The sequence below is a fragment of the Nyctereutes procyonoides genome, unplaced genomic scaffold (genome assembly GCF_905146905.1).
Source record: "Nyctereutes procyonoides isolate TBG_1078 unplaced genomic scaffold, NYPRO_anot_genome, whole genome shotgun sequence".
Lineage (NCBI taxonomy): Eukaryota > Metazoa > Chordata > Mammalia > Carnivora > Canidae > Nyctereutes > Nyctereutes procyonoides.
In genome coordinates this window covers 68162798-68183621 of record NW_026575146.1, presented here as the reverse complement: position 1 = coordinate 68183621, position 20824 = coordinate 68162798, and the positions used below count along the sequence as shown (strand labels likewise).

The following is a 20824-nucleotide window of genomic DNA, read 5'->3' as shown; positions in this document are numbered from 1 at the left end:
GTTATTTTAATTAATTAATATATTTTTTTGTTCTTCCAGTTATTAATCTCAGAATTCCCTGGTGTGATCTTTCACTACTGCTCTTTCTCTAGCTATTTCACCCAATAAATCAGCCAATCCTGTTACTACACTTCCACCTTTAAAATATATACAAAATCCTGGGGAACCTGGGTGGCACAGTTGGGTAAATATCTGCCTTCAGCTCAGATCATGATCCCAGGGTTCTGGGGCCAGGCCCCAAGTCAAGCTCCTTGGTCAGCAGGGAGCCTGCTTCTCCCTTTCCCTCTCCACATTGTGCTAGTTCTATCTCTAATAAATAAATAAAGTCTTTAAAATAAATAAAATAAAAAATTCCACCCCTTTCACCTCCTCCTCAGGTACCATTTTGTTCCCAGATTAGGCCTGAGGTGGACATTCAGGGAAAGAATGAGATGGTTGGCCTGGAGCAACAGTCACTTATGGGAAACGTAGGTCTTGACCCCACAAGTCAGGACAAGCAGAGAAAGCAGCTCAGTTTATATAAACTACCTGATATCTGAACCCAATCTGGGCATAATGGCAGGCTATTGCACCTGTCCTATGTGGTGATCTGGGGCTTCACGCCTTCAAATTTGTTCCCAGTTAGGTCATCCACCTGCCTAATGCTAATGGCCTCCAGAGGCCCACCCAAACCATCCACCCTACAAGCCTGACCAAAGGCCCTGATGTTAATTTCATCCTCTATGGTCATTTCTTGGAAATATCTGGCCTACCACAAGCCTGAAAGGGCCCAGTGATCTTCTTCTCTGGGAACCCTCACACCCTATCTCTTCCAGATTCCAGCCCAGATTCTTTGGTTCTGTTTCCATGAAGAGTCGTGAAGCAAATGTCTGTCTCCAAAGATGCTTTCCTCTAAGGTTCCACCACATTGGCTCCTCCATAATTCAGAGGGCAGAGGTAGAGTTTCTTCCACCCACAGGTACTGAGGTCTGGTTTCATGGAAATACCAACTCCTCTTCCACACTCTGTCCCATAAATATAGTCACTTTGGTTTCTTGAAACTATTGGTTTGTGTCAACTTAGCTAATCAGTGCTCTGTCTTGGTTCCTCCTCTCTATTTTGTGGAATGTAATATGTCTTCAGAGAGAAAGCCATTGCAATTATAGGATCTCATTTATTTCTCTTCTCTCAGGGATCAAAGTCTTGTACTACTTGTCCAATATCTGAAAAGACTTGTTTCCTACACATTATCTAGTTTTGTTATCATGTACTTTCCTTGCCCTAGTCCTAGAATCAGATACTTCAAGAAGCTTTGGTTTCTTTTCTTAGAGAATGGTATTTAGAAACCAAGGTCTGGGCACTAGGTTTATGCTCATTACTTCAAGGCATCATTCACCAAATAGAAACAGAAAATACAAAACCACATTTTTTGAAAAGAAATAGTTAAGACTTTAATGAGGAAATTCAAGTTTTATTTTAAATGTTTTTGTTTTACAGAAAAGCTGCAAAGATAGTACAGAGTTCCCAAATACCCTGTACCTAGTTTCCCCTATTGTTAACATCTTATGTTAGTATAGTGCTTGTGTTACAATTAATGAACCAACATTGATATGTTATTATTAACTAATTTCCATACTTTATTCATATGGAGTTTTCCTAGGTTGTTTTTTTTGTTTTTAGATTTTGTTTATTCATGAGAGACACACAGAGAGAGGCAGAAACACAGGCAGAGGGAGAAGCAGCCTTTATGCAAGGAGCCGGATGTGGGACTCCATCCCAGGACTGCGGAATCACGCCCTGAGCCAAAGGCAGGTGCTCAACCATTGAGCCACCCAGGCATCCCATTTTTCATAGTTTTTAATGTAATGCCCTTTGTCTGTTTCAGGATCTCTTTCAAGATACATTATTTTTTTTTTTTTTTTATTTATGATAGGCACACAGTGAGAGAGAGAGTGAGGCAGAGACACAGGCACCGGGAGCCCGACGTGGGATTCGATCCCGGGTCTCCAGGATTGAGCTCTGGGCCAAAGGCAGGCGCCAAACCACTGCGCCACCCAGGGATCCCAAGATACATTATTTTTAGCAGTCACACCCTCTTAGGCTTCTCTTCATTGTAATGGTTTCTCAGACTTTCCTGGTTTTTAACGACCTTTACAGTTTTGAGGAGTTCTGGTCAGGTCTTTTTTTTTTTTTTTCCTGGTCAGTTCTTATGTAGAATGTTCCTGAATTGGTATTTGTCTGATGTGTTATTACACTAGGGTATGTGTTTTGGAGATCGAGACCACAGAGGTTGAATGCCATTTTCATAATATATCATCAAGAGTATGAACTATCCTGAAAAAAAAAACTGAAAAAAAAAAGAGTATGAACTATCAATATTGATGTTAACCTTGAGCACTGGAGTTAGATAAGACACTCAAATTTTAAATCATGAGTTTATATCAATCCAACATCACAGGTTCTTCCTTACCTTCCATCACCTTTATTTATATCTCTCTTGTGCCACAGTAAAACACTAGTTTCCATCAATATGTTTATTCAGTCCTACAATGCATACAAAATAGTTTCTAAATCATTACACCTATGTTATTATGAGGACAAATCTAATTTTTTTTTAAGATTTTATTTGTTCACACATGAGAGACACACAGAGAAAGAGGCAGAGACACAGGCAGAGGGAGAAGCAGGCTCTACACAGGGAGCCTGACGCGGGACTCGATCCCAGCTCTCCAGGATCACGCCCTGGGACAAAGGCGGCGCTAAATCGCTGAGCCACCCGGGCTGCCCCAAATCTTCTAAATTAATTCAGAAGTTGCTTGAAGTTTTTTGGCTGTTGTCTTTATATGTTATTTGATATATACAAGGTTGTAAATATTCTCTGCCAGTCGTTTTTTTTTTTGTTTGTTTTTTCCTTTGCTTATGATGTATTTTACTGTAAAAAAAAGTGCTTTAGTTTTATTCTCAAAGATAGCAGTCTTTTCTCTAAGTCTAGGTTTGTTTTTTTTTTTTTTTTCATAACTAGAAAGTCTTTCCACACACTCAGGCTACGATGAAATTCAACTCCTTTTGCTTCTGGTACTTTTATGAATTTAGACTTCTGATCGATTTGGAGTTTATTCTTTTGCATGATGTGAAGTATGAATCCAATTTTACTTTTTCCTAAATGACTATCCGGTTATTCTCCAAGGTTATTTATTAAAAAGTCCATTAAAATGTTATTAATTTATTCATGACAGAGAGAGAGAGAGAGAGGCAGAGGGAGAAACAGGCTTGACGCAGGGAGCGATGTGCTTCTCGATCCTGGGACTCCAGGATACGCCCTAGGCAGAAAGTAAGCGCTAAACCGCTGTGCCACTCTGGCGTCCCTAAAAAGTCCATTTTTACCCCAGTGATTGGCGACTATTACTCACTAAATTTCCTTCTGTATTTTTTAAGAAAACTTTTTTAAAAAATATTTTATTTATTTATTTATTCACCAGAGACACACACAGAGAGAGAGGCAGAGACACAGGCAGAGGGAGAAGCAGGTTCCACGCAGGGAGCCCAATGTGGGACTCGATCCTATAGGTCTCCAGGATCACGCTCTGTGCCGAAGGCAGACTCTAAATCGCTGAGCCACCCACGGATCCCCTCCCTCTGTTTTTTATAGTATTTCTGACTTTCTATTTTCTTCTGCTGGTCTGACAATTCAAGAGCCAATACCAGAAAGTTATAATTGTGGAAGCTTTTAAAAATCTTCTCAGGGGGATCCCTGGGTGACGCAGTGGTTTGGCGCCTGCCTTTGGCCCAGGGCGCGATCCTGGGGACCCGGGATCGAATCCCATGTCGGGCTCCCAGTGCATGGAGCCTGCTTCTCCCTCTGCCTATGTCTCTGTCTCTCTCTCTCACTGTGTACCTATCATAAAAAAAAAAATTAAAAAAAAAATCTTCTCAGGGGAGCCCTGGGTGGCCCAGAGGTTCAGCGCAGCCTTCGGCCCAGGACGTGATCCTGGAGACCTGGGATTGAGTCCCACATCAGGCTCCCTGCAGGGAGCCTGCTTCTCCCTCTACCCGTGTCTGTGTCTCTCGTAAATAAATAAATATTTAAAAAATATTTTATTTCTTTTTTCATGAAAGACACACAGAGAGAGAGGCAGAGACACAGGCAGAGGGAGAAGCAGGCTCCACGCAGGGAGCCCGACAAGGGAACTAGATCCCGGGTCTCCAGGATCATGCCCCAGGCTGAAGGCGGCGCTAAACCGCTGAGCCACCCGGGCTGCCCAAATTTTTTTTTTCTTTTTTTTTTCCAAAATTTTTAAAAAAATATTTTGCTCATTCTAGAAGCTCTCTCCTTCCGAACCTACATTTACTTCAACATAGATAACATTTAAAATTAGTGACCAGATAAATTCCGGCTTTTTCCTCCCTCTGAAAATTCTGATAAAATGGCTGCTCCGCAGAAACAATTATTTAATAAATGAGAAACATTTTCAGACACTGTCACACACCAGAGTGGACTGGTACCAATTATACCCAAGGCGGTCTGAACCGAACCGCATAAACGTACAATGTTCCTGCCACCAGAGACGCGAACACGCACACCTTCCCGAGGGACCAGCCGACTCCTACGCACTCCCGGGGGCCCCAGACTGCCTGCCACCACCCCTAAACACGCCCGGCTCCCTCCAACCCACGCCCAAGTATCGCGAGAGCCGGCCTTGAGGCTTGGCGACCCCTTAGTGCCTGGAGACCACCTTTCCCAGAAGTGACTGCGGCGATGGTCCAATCGCGAGGCTGTGTCGGTGGTGCTTTGTGCGCCTGCGCCATCTTCCGGCTCCAGGCGGCGGGTCCGCCGATACCGAGGAAGAAGCGCACCCCGGGCTGCGGGAAACGCGGCCACGGTGGCACTTGAACTCGAGGAGGCGGCAGGTGAGGGGCTCTGGAGCTTGCCAGGCGCACCGGGGTCCGTGCGGGAGCGGGCGCCACGCCCGAGCCGCTCTCGGGCCTGGCTAGAACCGGAACGTTTCGCCCAGGCGTCTGGCTGCGACTTTCCGGGCTCTGGACTACATTTCCCTTCGGGCTCCGCGGCGCGCGGTCCGCGAACGCCCCCTTTCCGCGCTCAGGCGCACAGCCCCGGTCCATGGACCCGTTAGGTGGGTATGAAGGGGTCCCGACTCCCCAAAATGCAGGTGGATGTTTTAGTCTTCCCTATGCATGCCTTTTTTTTTAAATTTGGGACGAAATCTTTTTCAAAACCTCAAAAGATTTAACACCACTATTTTAGAAGCAGAGACTCAAAATTGAGAACACTTTATTTTTATTTATTTTTTAAAAGATTTTATTTATTTATTCATGAGAGACACAGAAAGGCAGAGATAGGCAGAGGGAGAAGCAGGCTCCTCGCAGGGACCCCGATGTGGGACTCGATCCCAGGACTCTGGGATCACGCCCTGAACCAAAGGCAGACACCCAACCGCTGAGCCACTCAGGCGTCCCTTGAGAACATTTTAGATGATCATGTAAAAGATGTGTGTCCAACAATGGGGAAATGGTTGAATAAATCATGGGCCATTCAGTTAATAAGATACCATAAAGCTATTACAGATAATGCTAGAGCAGTGGTCATACTAAGAAAAAAATTTCTATCACATGTTATTAAGGGACGATTCATTACTTTATTTACACATTATTTAAAATTAAATGTTTGCAATATGTCTGGCGTTCTGAGTTCCTTTTTTTTTTTTTAAGGATTTTATTTATTAATGAGAGACACACAGAGAGAGAGAGAGAGGCAGAGACATAGACATAGGAGAAGCAGGCTCCATGCAGGGAGCCTGATGTGGGACTCGATCCCAGGACTCCAGGATCATGCCCTGGGCGGAAGGCAGGCACCAAAACGCTGAGCCACCCAGGGATCCCCTGTTCTGAGTTCCTTTATAAAATACTACTTGTTTAATGATGAACTCACAAAGTGGTTAAATGACATCAGTCTTAATACTTGGATTTTTGTATCCAGTTTGTTTTTTTTAAGCCCAAGTGCCAATAGGTGGGAGGTTTGCCCTCTTTTTCAGAATGTTCTCATGTTCTATAAAGAGAGCACTTGTATCTTTTTTTGTCCGTAAATGTTGCCCCACGTCATTTTATTTTAAAGATTTTATTTATTTATTCATGAGAGACACAGAGAGGCAGAGACATAGGCAGAGGGAGAAGCAGACTCCCCATGGTGACCTTGATGTGGGACTCATGACCAGAGCTGAAAGCAGACGCTCAGCCACTATGCCACCCAGTTGCTCCACCTGCACATTAGCTTTCATAGTTGGTTGGTGTTCTGTCATATGACTGGGCCAAAAATGATTCAACCACTTGCCTATTTCTGGACTGTCACATACTAATTTTTGTTCTGTTTTTCAGTAAACTTTGTGTATGCGGCTTTCCTCACTGTTAAATCTGTCCATGGGCATATTTATGTGATGATAATGGAGCCAACTAATTTGCCTGTTGTAACCACATCCCATTTGTTGACTCAAAGCAGAGTCCACAAAGTGGTGTCCGCCAGGCTTTAGGTAGGGCTGTAAGTTTCTCGGTGAATTTGGAAGTTGAGTAAAGAGCCGGGGAGACCTCTGAAGGTGTTTCATTGTGGACATGAAAGAGTTAAATGGTCTGTTTCTGGGAAGGTTTCATTGCGGGATGGGTTGATGCTGATCAAGCAGGCTGTGCTCCCTGGCCTGGGACACCACGTGGTCTTAGTCACTGAACCAGGACTGAGCATCTCCATCACAGATTTGCATCAGTAACAAGGTGGGATTCTCTGGATTTTTAGGGGAAGTGAGAGAGAAAGGGCCACTGGTTCCCTGTCTCATTGCAGCAGCTAAAGCCGTGTTTCCTGGACTTGGGTAAGGGCCTCAATGTTCCAATTCACTAGTTTTTGTGAGGAGTGGGGGATAGAACGGTGGGGACTTGTAGCCATGGCATTCTGGGAGCTATAAGGCAAGCCTGGCCTTTCATGTTTGCTCTTTCCTCTCCCAGCTTTGTCATCTCAGGACTCGGCCCTCCCTCAAGAGAGGAACCAGGAGGAAGACCCATCAGCCCATGAAGTTCTAAAAGTCATGTCCCTTGTGAGTTTTCAAATCATGTAAATATTTGCTTTCTTTATCTTGAAGCCTCCCACCTAGGTTTCAGCCAAGAATCTGGTTCTTAGAGGTTCCCACTTTAGGGACTAAAAAGACCAGGCAGCTGGTACCCTCTCTCACTGCCCCCTCCACTCTGACCAGTGCCCATGGGTTCATTCTGTATAGCATTCGTTATTTTCTGATGGTGTGGTATTCTTCCAGAAGCCTAGACAGAGCAGAAATCCATCTCCTTGTATAAACTAACAACCAAGGTTTGATGAAATGGAAATGAATACTTAATGAGGGATATGACATGGAAAAGCATGGGAACTGGTCTCGGTCTTAGGCACGATCTCCTGCTTTTGGAGGGATTAATGATTGGGTGTGTAATTGAGGCTTAGCTGAGTATATATGAGAGGTTAGATGCCAGAACTAAGGTCTGGTTTGAGGTCAAACAGAGCATTTGAATGTGGATCATCCTATAGCAGCTTCTTTAGCTTGAGAGTGAGAGGAACACAGAGGTGAGAGGATTGTAAGGCAACTGAGCAGGTGGATGAATTTTTCAGAATCTGTATAGTTAGAACTTGGAAGAGCCTTCAGAGATCTGATCCAACGTTTGTATCCAAAATAAGAGAATGGTTGAGTCATTTTTTCACTTGATAGAAAATTGTACAGCTAATAAAAGTAATCTTAATTTAAGATTTTTCTCATAAGGAAATATGCTTTGATATGTTCTGACAAAATGATAAACCGACATCTTCAACAAATTCTCAATTTGTATGAAAATCCTCTTTTCTAAGAAAACGTTTCTTTAATAAAACTTTTGAGGGTAAATCTAACAAAAATTGTTGCTTGGTTTGTTGTTATTGTACAAAAGTAGAAATTATAGTTCTCTCATTGAGAATTTTATATGCCAAGGACAGTAGTCAACACACTTTATTATACTGCTTGTCATAATTGGGAAAAGTCCACTTTGCTAAATTTTAATTTTCTTTCTAGATCTTTGTACAGAGCTTTGGTTTGTAGTAAAAAGGAATGATCCAAAACATTTCAGCACTGTTGTACTCATGCCCACCCTCTCTTGTCATCTGCTCACATTGGAGGCGTCCAGCCCCATCCTTCTCTTTTACCAAACACTCCATTCCTACAAAGACCTCCTCTACCTCCTCTCATCCCACCAAGAAACATTTTCTTGAAATATGCAAATAACATACCTGCCTGTTGTTTCAGGAGTCAGACTTGTTCAGGGATGTGGCTATAGTCTTCTCCCAAGAAGAATGGGAACAGCTGGTACCCACTCAGAGAGATTTGTACAGAGACGTGATGTTGGAGACCTACAGTAACCTAGTCTCACTGGGTAAGATGACCTGGTATATGAGTTTGGATGTTACCCTCAGCATATCTGTTCCTTATCCATTTCTGAGTACCTTTTGAGAGGTCAAGGAGCAGCTCCACGGGCTGATAGTACATTTTCCTCAGTCCTCAGGTGACTGTCACATTGGGTCTCACATTGGATCTCTTCTGCAACTGCCTCTCCTGGTCAATGCCAAGGTCCTAGATCTGAATTCTGGGGACCTGCGCCATAACGGGTTGGTGTGTTTTTTCTCACACCCAGGTCTTGCCATCTCCAAACCTGATGTGATCTCCTTCCTGGAGCAAGGCAAAGAGCCCTGGATGGTGGAGAAAGCAGCTACAGGAGGCCTGTGCCCAGGTGAGTGAGGCCTGTGGGGGAAGAGAGAAGCCACCACAGATAGCCGTCTGGTATGTGGACAAGGAAACAGGATTTTTGAGTTAGAAAATCTTCCCTCCAAGATGCCAAACTCAGAGGTCAGGTCCCAGTTACCATCTTTTGTAGCTTATCAACAGCATTTCACAAAAGTGGATGTTCCTTTCATTCCCAAAACATTTCTGTGTATTTGGGTCATTACTACCCCCTCATTAAACCATCTTCAGCCTCCTTTGATGGGATTTTCTCACTTTCTTTAAATGTTGGAGCACCCCAGAGCTCAGACTTGAGTTTCTTCTTTTCTGTTTATTTTCATTCCCTAGGACCTTCTCCGTTACCATGCTTTAAATACCATTTGTACCTGTGTTGTCCAGTGTGGAGCCATTGGCCCCATATCTGTTGTAATTTAAATTAATTATAATTAAATACATTTTAAAAAGCAGTACCTCGGTTGCCCTTGCCACATTTCAGAAGTCCAGTAGCCACTTTGTGGCTTGTGTCTACCGTGTTGGACAATACAGATACAGAATATTTCCATCATCTTCAACTTTTCCTTTAAATCCTGGATACTTGTATCCAGCTGCCTTCATTATATCCACTTCAGCGTTTATTGGGGACTTTGAACTTAACAAGTCCAGAAAGGAGTCCTTGGTCCTCTCTAACAATTTGCTCTTCTCTCTCTCTTTTATTTATTTATTTATTCATGAGAGACACCAAAGAGAGGCAGAGACACAGGCAGAGGGAAAAGCAGGCTTCCCACAGGGAGCCCAGTGTGGGACTCGATCCCAGAACTTGACCTGAGCCTAAGGCAGACACTCAACCACTGAGCCACCCAGGTGTCCCTCAAGTCAAAAACTCTTAATTAAGGCATTCTTGAGTTTTCTCTCTCGCATACCTGTTCAGTCTGTCAGCAAATCCTATTGGCTCTACCTTGAAATATGTCCAGAATTTAACCATTTCTTACTGGCACCACTGCTGCCATTCCATCCACGCTACCATTGTCTTTGGCTTGGACTATTGCAGTAGCCTCCTCCCCATTCCGCTGCTTCTATTGCCCACTACAGTGTATTGTCCACACAGCAGCCACAGGGACCTTAAAACTTCAGTGAGGGTGTATTGTCTCTGGTCAAGACCTACTAGCACATTTCCATCTCAAGATAAAATCCGAAATCGATATCCTAGCCTAGGACCCTCTATATGCTATCCAACACAGTAGCTACCAGCCACACGTGCTGTTTAAAATTTAGCTTTAGGGGATCCCTGGGTGGCTTAGCAGTTTAGCGCCTGCCTTTCGCCCACGGTGTGATCCTGGAGACCCGGGATCGAGTCCCATGTTAGGCTCCCTACATGGAGCCTGCTTCTCCCTCTGCCTGTGTCTCTGCCTCTCTTTCCCTCTCCTGTGTATCTCATGAATAAATAGATAAATTCTTTAAAAAAATTTTTTAAAAAATCAAAAAAATTTTTTAAGATTTTATTTATTCATGAGAGACATACAGAAAGAGAGGCAGACACAGGCAGAGGGAGAAGCAGGCTCCATGCATGGAGCCCGATGTGGGTCTCCAACCTGGGGATCTGGGATCACGCCCTGAGCCAAAGGCAGGCATTCAGTGGCTGAGCCACTCAGGCTTCCCTAACTAAAATTAAATAAAATGTGACATTCCATTCCATGGTAGCCTGTAGCCACATTTCAAAAGCTGAGTAGACTTATGTAGCCAGTGGTTACCATATTAGGGCAGAATAGAACATTTTGGCATCATAGAAAGTTCTATTGGACTGTGTTCTATGATTCACTTCCTGCTTCCTCTCTGATTTTCCCTCCTGCTACTCTTCTTGTTCATTCGGCTACAGCCACACAAGCCTCTTTGCTGTTCCCTTAACGTAGGGATTGGTAAATGTTTTCTCAAAGGGGCCAGACAATAAATATTTTAGGCTTTGTGGGCCAGATATGGTCTCTGTCACAACTACCCAGCTATGCTGTAGTAGCATGAGAGCAGACAGTACAAGTTTACCCACCCTAGCCTTGGTACAGCAAGCATGTTCCTGCCTTGGGGCTTCTTGCTCTGGGTGAAGGGTTTCCTCAAGCTCAGCAGTGTTGACACAGGGTGGGGGGTGGGGGCAGTGGGTAGGCATCCCATGTACTGTAGGATGTTCAGCAGCCTCCCTGGCTTCTACTCAACTAGTTGCCAGTATACTTGCCTCTCCTCAGTTGTGACAATCAAAAATGTTCCAGATATGGCCAGGTGTCCTCCAGGGGGCAGAATCTTCCCTGAATGAGAGCCAAAGTCCAGGTGTGATGCGAGACCAAGAATGTGTGTGTTGATAAAGAGTTTCTACCATATACAATGTACTGTAAGGACTTAACACTACAGATGTGGTGGATTCTTCCACACTGAATTGGGAGTTGGCCCCTAGGAGTAAGTGAGGTCAGGTGCAGAGTGAGCATCCAGAGAGGAGATGTGTGCTGCTGCATTACCTGACATCTGCACAGGTTCTAGGGATTAGATGTGGGCATCTGTGGGAGGCCATTATTCTGTCAGCCACACCCATGATACCATTTTTGCTTTGGTTTGTGTCATTTGAAGGCATGTGTGTGTTTGATTGTTTGAGGTCCTGAGTTTTATTTACTTCTTAGATGATGTGGGTTTACAACATAATCAAAGAGGACTACCCCTTTGACATTATACATGAGTCTCCTGTGGTTTTTTGCTAGTAGTATAATTATGGTGCTGCTTATGATCCCTGTGGAGTTTACCTGTGGAGGATGTGATTTCACACTATTTTCCAGGTTCTTACCCATTTATTCAAACAGCATTAACTAATTTTATCTTTTCACCACTAATCTGTATAGCCACCTTTATCATCTACTCTTTTTCTCCTGGACTTTTTTTTGTTTGTTTGTTTGTTTGTTTCTATCTCAGTCTCTTTGTCAACTATGTGTCCAATACCATACTGTTTTAATTATTAAAGGTTTTAAATATCTGGTAGACTAGTTCCTCCTCATTCTTTTTCAGAATTTTCCTGGCTATAATCGTTCAAGTTTCCATCTGGACTTTTTTTTTTTTAATTTTTTTTTTCCATCTGGACTTTAAAAAAGAATATCTGGTTTAAAAAAAATCATGTAATTATTCTTACTGAGATCACCACAAATTTATAGATGAGGAGAAAACTTATTTTTTATTGATTTTATCTATTTAAGGACATGGTAGGCTTTTCTCTTCATTTATGTCCATCCCCTAGTGGTTTTAAAGTTTTATTTATATGAGTCTTGTACATTTTTTTTTAAAAGATTTTATGTATTTATTCATGAGAGACAGAGAGAGAGAGGCAGAGAAACAGAGGGAGAAGCAGGCTCCATGCAGGAAGCCCGATGTGGGACTCAATCCTGGGACCCTAGAATCACATCCTGGGCTGAAGGCAGGCGCCAAACCACTGAGCCACCCAGGGATCCCCTACATTTCTTAATATGTTTATTCCTATGTATTGTATATTTATTGCTGTTATTGGAAATGCTCTTTTTAATTTAAAAAAATTCACAAATATATGTAACAAAATTCACCTTTTAACCATTTTAATGTGTATAGTATAGTGGCATCTAGTACATTGACAGTGTTGTGCAATATCACCATTATCTCGTTTCAGAATATTTTTATCACCCTGTGGTTTTCACTCCTGTTTTCTGGCACACGGCTCTTAAAACCCTTGGAATCTCTAAAGTAATAAGTGTCTTCTTGTATGCTAATGAGATGACTGTGTTTGGGGGTGCCTGGATAGCTTCAGGATGAGCTTGGATTTTGTAATTAGAGAATTGGAACACTCAGCCCCATCTCTCAAACTCTGGAGAGACCTAAAGGTTGAATCACCAAAGTGCAATGATTTAATCAATCCTGCCTATGTAGTGAAGCTTCCATAAAAATCTCTAAAGTACAAGGATTGGAGAGCTTCTGGGTTGTGAACACATGGAGGTACTTGGCAGGTGGTGTACTTGGAGAGGAATCTCCACCCTCTTCCTCTATACCTTTTCCTTTGCGTTTCTTTAATGTGACTGATACTGAGTTATGTCCTTTGTAATAAACTGGTAATATAGTAAGTAAATTGTTTTCCTGAATTCTGTAAGCCATTCTATCAAATGATTGAACCCCAGAAGGGGTTGTGGGGACCTCCAGTTTATTGGGGTAGGAGGTGAGGGGACCAGAGGTAGTCTGTGGCCTGAGCTCTTAACCTGTAGGACCTGATGTTATCTGCAGAAAGATAGTTTGAAAATTAACCTAAATCTGTAGGACACCCAATTGGTATCCAGAGTTGGAGAATTACCTGGTATGAGGGAGAAATCCATACACATTTTGTCATCAGTAGGGTCAGAAGAACAGTATGAATAGTAGAGTGTTGAAAGGGGTGTTTTTCCTAAACACACCTCAGAGGAAACCCCATATATACTCATTAAATAGTCACTCCTCATGCCCTCTCTCCCTCTCTTCTCCCCCCTCCCCCAGTGCACCCCTGGCAACAGGTAATCTGCTCTCCATCTCTGGAATGTCTTATTATGGATATTCACATAAATGGAGTCATATAATATGTGGCCTTTTGAGTCTGACTTCTTTTACTTAACATGATGACCTTAAGGTTAATCCGTGTTTTAACATGTGACAGGATTTCTTTCCATTTTAAGGCTGTATGTATGTACCACAATTTTTTAGCCATTCATTTGTCAATGGACATTTGGATGGCTTCCACCTCTTGGGTATTGTGGGTAATGTTGCAGTAAACATGGGTGTGTAGGTGTCTCTTTCAGATTCTTTCAGTTCTTTGGGATATATACTCAGAAGTGGAGTTGCTGTATCATATGGTAATTATATTTTTAATTTTTTAGAACTCTCCATGTTGTTTTTTGTTGTTATTTTTTTAAATAATCTACACCCAACATGGGTCTCAAACTCATGACCCTGTGGTCAAGAGTTGCATGCTTTTCCAACTGAGTCAGCCAGGTGTCCCTCTATCCTGTGTTTGTTCCCTCTTTTCTTTCTTTCTTCCTTTGTTTACTTCTTTCTTTCTTTTGAGAGAAAGAGCACATGCATGAGTAGGGGGAGGGGCAGAGGGAAAGAATCTTTCAAGTAGATTCCCTCCTGAGTGAGGAGCCTGACTCAGGGCTCAATCCCACAACCCATGAGATCATGACTTGAGCCAAAACCAAGAGTCAGACACAACTAACTGAGCCCCCCCGGCGCCCCCCCCCATACTATTTCCTGTAGTAATTGCACCATTTTATATTCCTACCATCAGGGCACAGTGGTTCCAATTTCTCCCAATCCTCATCAACACCTGTTATTTTCTGTTTTGTTTTGTTTGGATAGAGGCCATCCTAATGGCTTTGAGGTATGATTCATTATAGTTTTGATTTGGATTTCTCTAAGTGATGTGGAGCATGTTTTCATATGCTTCTTGGCCATCTGTATACCTTCTTTGGAGAAATGTCTATTCAAGTCCTTTCCCAATTTTTTAATAGGGTAGTTTGTTTGTTGTTGAATTGTAGTACTACTTTATATATCCTAAATAGTAAATCCTTATTAGATATATGATTAGGAAATATTGTTTCCTATTCTTTTTTTTTTTTTTAAGATTTTGTTTATTTATTCATGAGAGATACAGAGAGGGGGCAGAGACATAGGCAGAGGGAGAAGCAGACTCCCTGCAGGGAGCCTGAAGCAGGACTCAATCCCAGGACCCCAGGATCATGACCTGAGCCGAAGGCAGACACTCAACCACTGGCCACCCAGGTGCCCCAATGCCTCAAAGCTTTTAAGTTTGATATTGTCTCTCTCTTTTTTTTTTTTTTTTAAGATTTTATTTATTCATGAGAGACATAGAGGGGGAGAGGCAGAGACATAGGCAAAGAGAAGCAGGCTCCATGCAGGGAGCCCGATGTGGGACTCAATCCCAGGACTCCAGGATCACACCCTGGGTGGAAGGCAGACTCTCAACCGCTGAGCCACTCGGGCGTCCCTCATTTGTTATTTTTGCTTTTGTTGCCTGGGCCTTGAGTGCCATATCCAAGAAATCATTGCCAAATGCAATGTCATGAGGTTTTTCCCCTGTGCTTTCTTCTAGGAACTTAATATTTTTTGGTCTTACATTTAGGTCTTTCATATATTTTAGTTAGTTTTTGTATATGTGCAGGGTAAGAGTCCTGCTTCATTGCTTTGCATGTGGATATCCACTTTCTTCAGAACCATTTGTTAAAGAGACTGTCCTTTCTTAATTGTGTTGTCTTGGTGCCCTATCAAAGATCATTTGACCATGTGCATGGGGGTTTATCTCTCTGTTCTATTCCATTGATCTCTATGGCTGCCTTAATGCCAGTACAACACTGTTTTGATTATGGTGGCTTTGCAGTGTGTTTTGAAATCAGGAAGTGTGAGACTTCCAACTTCGTTCTCCTTTTCAAGATTATTTTGGCTATTGGGATCCCTTGAGGTTTCTTCATATGAGGATACTAAAATATCTTAATGCTAAGACTGTGTGTAAGATTTTTAGAGGTATTTCTTTGGTTATCCAAATCAGTGACTATTAAGCTAAATAATTAACTTTAAAATACTCTGCCAGTCCCTGTCAGAAAAATACCAAGTTAGTATAGAAGACCTCACTATTATTATTGCTATATTGCAACTTCATAGAGTGTTGGACAGAAGTCAGAAAATTATTTTGACTGTCAGTGCTATCTTTGGATGCTTACAGTGCAATGTATAATTAGAGATGGCTTAATTTAGATCAGTGTAAAAGGGGTTATGTAATAAACAACACTGTACTCTGCCATCAATCAACAAAACTGTCAGGGTCTATGATAGAAAAATAGAAAAAGTGGCAGTCTGGACAGAGAATTGTTTGTTTTTTTAAAGATTTTATTTATTCATGAGAGAGAGAGAGAGGCAGAGGCATAGGCAGAGGGAGAAGCAGGCTCCTTGCAGGGATCTTGATGTGGGACTTGATCCCAGGACTCCAGGATCACAACCTGAGCCAAAGGCAGACGCTTAACCACTGAGCCATGCAGGCATCCCCAGGGAATTGTTTTTAAGGCATGCCCTTACAGGCAACCCAGGTTCTTTCCGCATTGTCCAAAAAGCAAGTAATGTGCCTGCCTTTAATTTTATAAACCAGATTTCCATTTAGGCATGTTAAATGTTCACAAAGTAGTCTTCTCTGTGAAGTTGACTTTAATTTTCCATGTTCCCCTTCAGTCTTATGGTTGTTCTATATGGGATGGCAGTCAGGTGTTGGTAACTTTTGAGTAGGTCAACCACCAATTCATAGGTTGCCATCATAGTGGCTATATTTGGGACCTGTCTCACTAGAATTATCAGACCATAACCTTCCTTCTGAACAACCAAACATGGTGTCTGAAAAAACATTGCAAAATAATCTTGAATTAAAAGAAGAAAAATTGGAAACCTTACATTATAAATATTAAAACTTGTAATAAATCCACAAAATTCAGAAAATGTGGTATTGGCAAAATAATTTTTTTTTAAAGATTTTATTTATTTATTCATGAGAGACACAGAGAGAGGCAGAGACACAGGTAGGAGAAGCAGGCTTCATGCAGGGAGCCTGATGTGGGACTCAGTCCCGGAACTCTGGGATCACACCCTGAGCTAAAGGCAGACTTTCAACCGCTGAGCCACCTAAGCATCCCAAAATAAATTGATCACTGGAAAAGAACAGATCCAGAATCAGAAACACATGTATGGTAGTTTGATTTATGACAAAGTCACTACGGTAATTCAATCGAAACAGGATGTTCTTTTGAAGATTGGGCTGATTCAGTTGGCTATTTCTTGCAGTTTGAATAAGCAGCAAAAAATGTTGCTCTGGAAGAAGCCACCCCCATTAAATTGGGGCCTAATCCTCCAAACAAGGAACAAGGCCCTTTTTCCATAGCCACATTTAGGCAATGAAAAGGTCCAGGAGAGACCGATTTAGTAGACACTAGGTCTAAGCCATAGTATTCAGCTAAACTTCCGAGATAGAAAGCAGAAGAGATAGAAGCATGTTGTCTTCATGGCAGAGGACCACAGCTGTGTTGTTACAACTTCCAGTGGACATGTGAGAGACACACACACACACACCCCAACAACCCCATCCTACTGAATCCCCTGGCAAGCAGATGCACCAACCCGTACCTCTGACCAGCCACCCTTCCCCATTGTTTTTTTAAAATCTGCTTTATTGAGGTATATTTATATTCAACAAAATGCATGCATTTTAAGTACAATGTTTTGATGAGAATGGACAAATGTTCACGCTTGTATAACTGTCACAGACTAGAGAACATTTTCACCACTCTGAAAAGTTCCCTTGTGCTCCTTTCCCACACAATTGCTCATATACCCAACCCCCGGCAACCAGTGATTTCTTCTGTCACTCTAGGTTATATTTGTGTTTTTTGGGAGTTCATAGAAACCTTTATTAAAAAAAAATATTAAAAAAATAAAATAAAAATATGGTTCAGAGGTGATCCTGATCTACACTAACATTTTAGAACTATTCTTATAACCTCCCTCTGACTCTTCATTTCAATTTATGGTATTTCCTCTGTCTCTTCTACTTACCCATTTTCCAATTGCTTAGCCACATTCAAGAGTTTATAGGTATAATCATGAGTATAAGTTTTCTGATTTTCCAGAAAAAAGTTCCTTTTTCTGGAAAAGGAAAAAACACATACTTGCTTTTTTTTTGTTTTGTTTTGTTTTCAGTATTGGAGTCCAGGCGTGATACCAAAGTGTCATCTCCAGAGCAGCACCTTTATGAAATACAATCACCACAGTGGGAGATAATGGAAAGCCTTACAAGTTATGGTCTTGAGTGCTCCAGGTTCCAAGATGATTGGGAATGCATAAGCCAGTTTGACAGACAACAGGGAAAATCAGATGGACATTTGAGTCCAATGATAATCAATCCTGAAGAAATGTCCACTTTCAACCAACAAGCATCATTTCCTTTTTACCAGAAAATTCATACTGGAGAAAAACTCTATGGATATAATGAATATAGAAAAGACTTCTGGCAGGAGGACTTCCTTATTAGTCATCAAGGAATTCATACTAATGAGAAACCCTATAAATGTAAGGAATGTGGCAAGGCCTTTAAATATGGCTCACGACTCATTCAACATGAGAATATTCATTCTGGCAAGAAACCCTATGAATGTAATGAATGTGGAAAGGCCTTCAATTCTGGTTCAAATTTCATACAACATCAGAGAGTTCATACTGGTGAAAAACCTTATGAATGTAAGGATTGTGCAAAGGCTTTTAGTCGAAGCTCCCAGTTGATTGAACATCAACGAATTCATACTGGTGAGAAACCCTATCAATGTAAGGAATGTGGCAAAGCCTTCAATAGGATCTCACATCTTAAAGTACATTATAGAATTCATACTGGTGAAAAACCCTACGCATGCAAGGAATGTGGGAAGACCTTTGGTCATCGGTCTCAGTTGATTCAACATCAGACTATTCATACAGGCAAGAAACTCTATGAATGTAAGGAATGTGGGAAGGCCTTTAATCAGGGCTCAACTCTCATTAGACATCAGAGAATCCATACCGGTGAGAAACCCTATGAATGTAAGGCATGTGGGAAGGCCTTTAGGGTAAGCTCACAACTTAAGCAACATCAGAGAATTCACACTGGAGAGAAACCCTACCAATGTAGGGTATGCAGTAGGGCTTTCAAACGGGTCTCACACCTTACTGTACATTATAGAATTCATACAGGTGAGAAACCATATGAATGTAAGGAATGTGGGAAGGCCTTTGGTCATTGCTCACAGCTGATTCAACATCAGGTAATTCATACTGAGGAAAAGCCCTGTGGCTATAAGGAACGTGGGAGGACTTTACATCATGATTCAACTACTTTTCAGCATCAGAGAATGCATAATAGGGAAACACAAATGAATATCATAAATGTAGAAAAGCCTTCCATCAGCACTTATCCTTTATTAATCATTAGAGAATTGATGTTAGCAAGCAAACATATGAGTGGAAGTAATGGGGAGAGCCCATTAGCTTAGGCTAGTCACAACTTCTTATGCTTTGGGGAAAGACTTGAAGAATGTAATGCAAATGGAAATGCCTTCATTCAAGCTATCCTTTATCTTGAGTTCTAAGATTCATAATGAAACATTTTATGAATATAAATTGTTGAGACCATGATTATGAAAGAAGCAAGGAAAAGTTGGAAAAAATTTTGTCTCTAACACAATATGGGATCACATTTTCTAACCATGCTGTAATAATTTTAGCAACAGCCAAAAGCTTTAATTTTCTTAGCAATTAAAAAGGAAAAAAAAAAAAACCCAACCAAATTACTCTGGGCTCAACTTCTTTTTTTCTTTTTTCTTTTCTTTTTTTTTTTTTTTTTAAGTAGGCACCATGCCCAATGTGGGCCTCAAACTCATGACCCTGAGAGCAAGAGTCAAGTGCTCTACTGACTTAAGCCAGCCAGGCACTCCATTACTCTTGGGCTAATAAGGAAATAAATCATGCAAATTTTCATGCTTGATTTATGAATGAAGTAAAAAGAATAACAATCGAGAGATTTACATTCCAGGAGTTGTAGGATGTGGGCTAAAGTTACTGAGAAGAATTTTAGCTTTTAAATGCATGCAAAGCATGAAAACCTGAAAGATTATTCTGGAGTATATTAAATGTACTATTCAAGAAGCCAGAAAAGACAATACCAAACATCAAGGTGATGAAAGACAAATTGGTACAAAATAAAAATAAAAAATAATGAAATTAGAAAGTGGTTATTCATATAATCTCAGTTTTTATTTCTTTCTGATCCCAAAATAAAATTTAAGATAGTATTACTCAATTTCCATCTTGTTTTAGGTTATCTTTCATAAATTTTGTCACAAAAAGGAGTTGGTTGCTTACATAGCCATGCCCAGTTCCCTTTTCTACTAGCAGTATCTATGTCTTGCCTTAGTCTCTGAAGATACCATATGCTAACTTTTCAGCCTCTTCCACAGCTCAGGATGGCTTATATGTACCAGGGTAAGGCCGGTATATTCCAGGGATCTGTAGAGGCTTCTGAGAAAGATTTCTCTCATTTAGAAGAAACATCTATTAGGAAGATTTCTTTCCTTTCCTCTGCTTTTAAACATTCTCCTATGAGAACATAATGCCTGGAGCTGTTGCAGCCATGTTGGAACCAAAAGGAGAAAACCAAGGACCTCAGAGAAGCTGACCCAGAGCTACAAGGCCAATTCTGGAGCTCTCTGAAGCCTTGTGTAGGAAAAAATAAACTTCTATTGCTGAAATTACTTTTAGTTGGATATTTTGTAAACTTGGATCCAAAACCATCCTAATTATGTAACACCAAATTTTATTTTACAACTAAGATTGGTAAATATGGCCTGAAAATATCTACTTTTTTGAATTCAGCATTTCTCTTGGTGGTTAAATACAGGATTGATTTTTGTATCTATTCTGTAATGTTGAAAAATATATATTCTACTTTTCTTGGTTACAAGATTCTGTTTAAGCTGGTGGATTATAATGATAAAATTCTCCAGGTTTATATAATTTGGTACACTGGATCGGAATTTCCTAAGATGATTTTTTTAAGCCAAAATCTTGAATTTTTAGATTTTTAATTTATGTTGCTTGATTTACAAAGACCTACAACTTAACTCCTATTGATGAATCATACTTTTTATCATTCTGTAGTTATCCTACTCTGCCAAGTGTAGGAGTTGAGAAACCAAATCTGGCCTGCTGCTTGTTTTATAAATAAAGCTTTATTGGAACACAGCCATGCTCATTTATTTACATGTCCACTGCTTTGGTGCTGCAACAGCAGAACTAAGTGGTTGCAACAAAGACTATAGTCGCAAAGCCTGTGTTGACTTGCCAACCCTGGGCTAGTGTATGTAACCCCTCTGACATTTTATTTCAGGATAACACTACTGACAATGATTTTTCTTTGTTTACCTGGTATATTTTTGCTCATCCTTTTATTTTCAACCCAT

General features: G+C 41.2%; 1 protein-coding gene across 3 annotated transcripts; it reads left to right on the top strand.

The window, feature by feature from the left end:
• Positions 1-4764: 4764 nt before the first annotated feature.
• Positions 4765-20595, top strand: ZNF582 (zinc finger protein 582). Of its 3 annotated transcripts, none has more exons than XM_055309499.1 (5): positions 4765-4887; positions 6985-7073; positions 8298-8424; positions 8683-8778; positions 17538-20595. In XM_055309499.1, exons 2-5 carry the CDS (start codon positions 7065-7067, stop codon positions 18857-18859), a joined length of 1554 nt encoding a protein of 517 aa, XP_055165474.1. In that variant the 5' UTR covers positions 4765-4887; positions 6985-7064; the 3' UTR covers positions 18860-20595. The 3 variants fall into 3 exon arrangements, with proteins under 3 accessions (XP_055165474.1, XP_055165473.1, XP_055165475.1); XM_055309498.1 differs by lacking the exon at positions 4765-4887 and adding an exon at positions 4895-5111; XM_055309500.1 differs by lacking the exon at positions 4765-4887 and adding an exon at positions 5918-6851.
• The last annotated feature ends 229 nt before the right edge of the window (positions 20596-20824 follow it).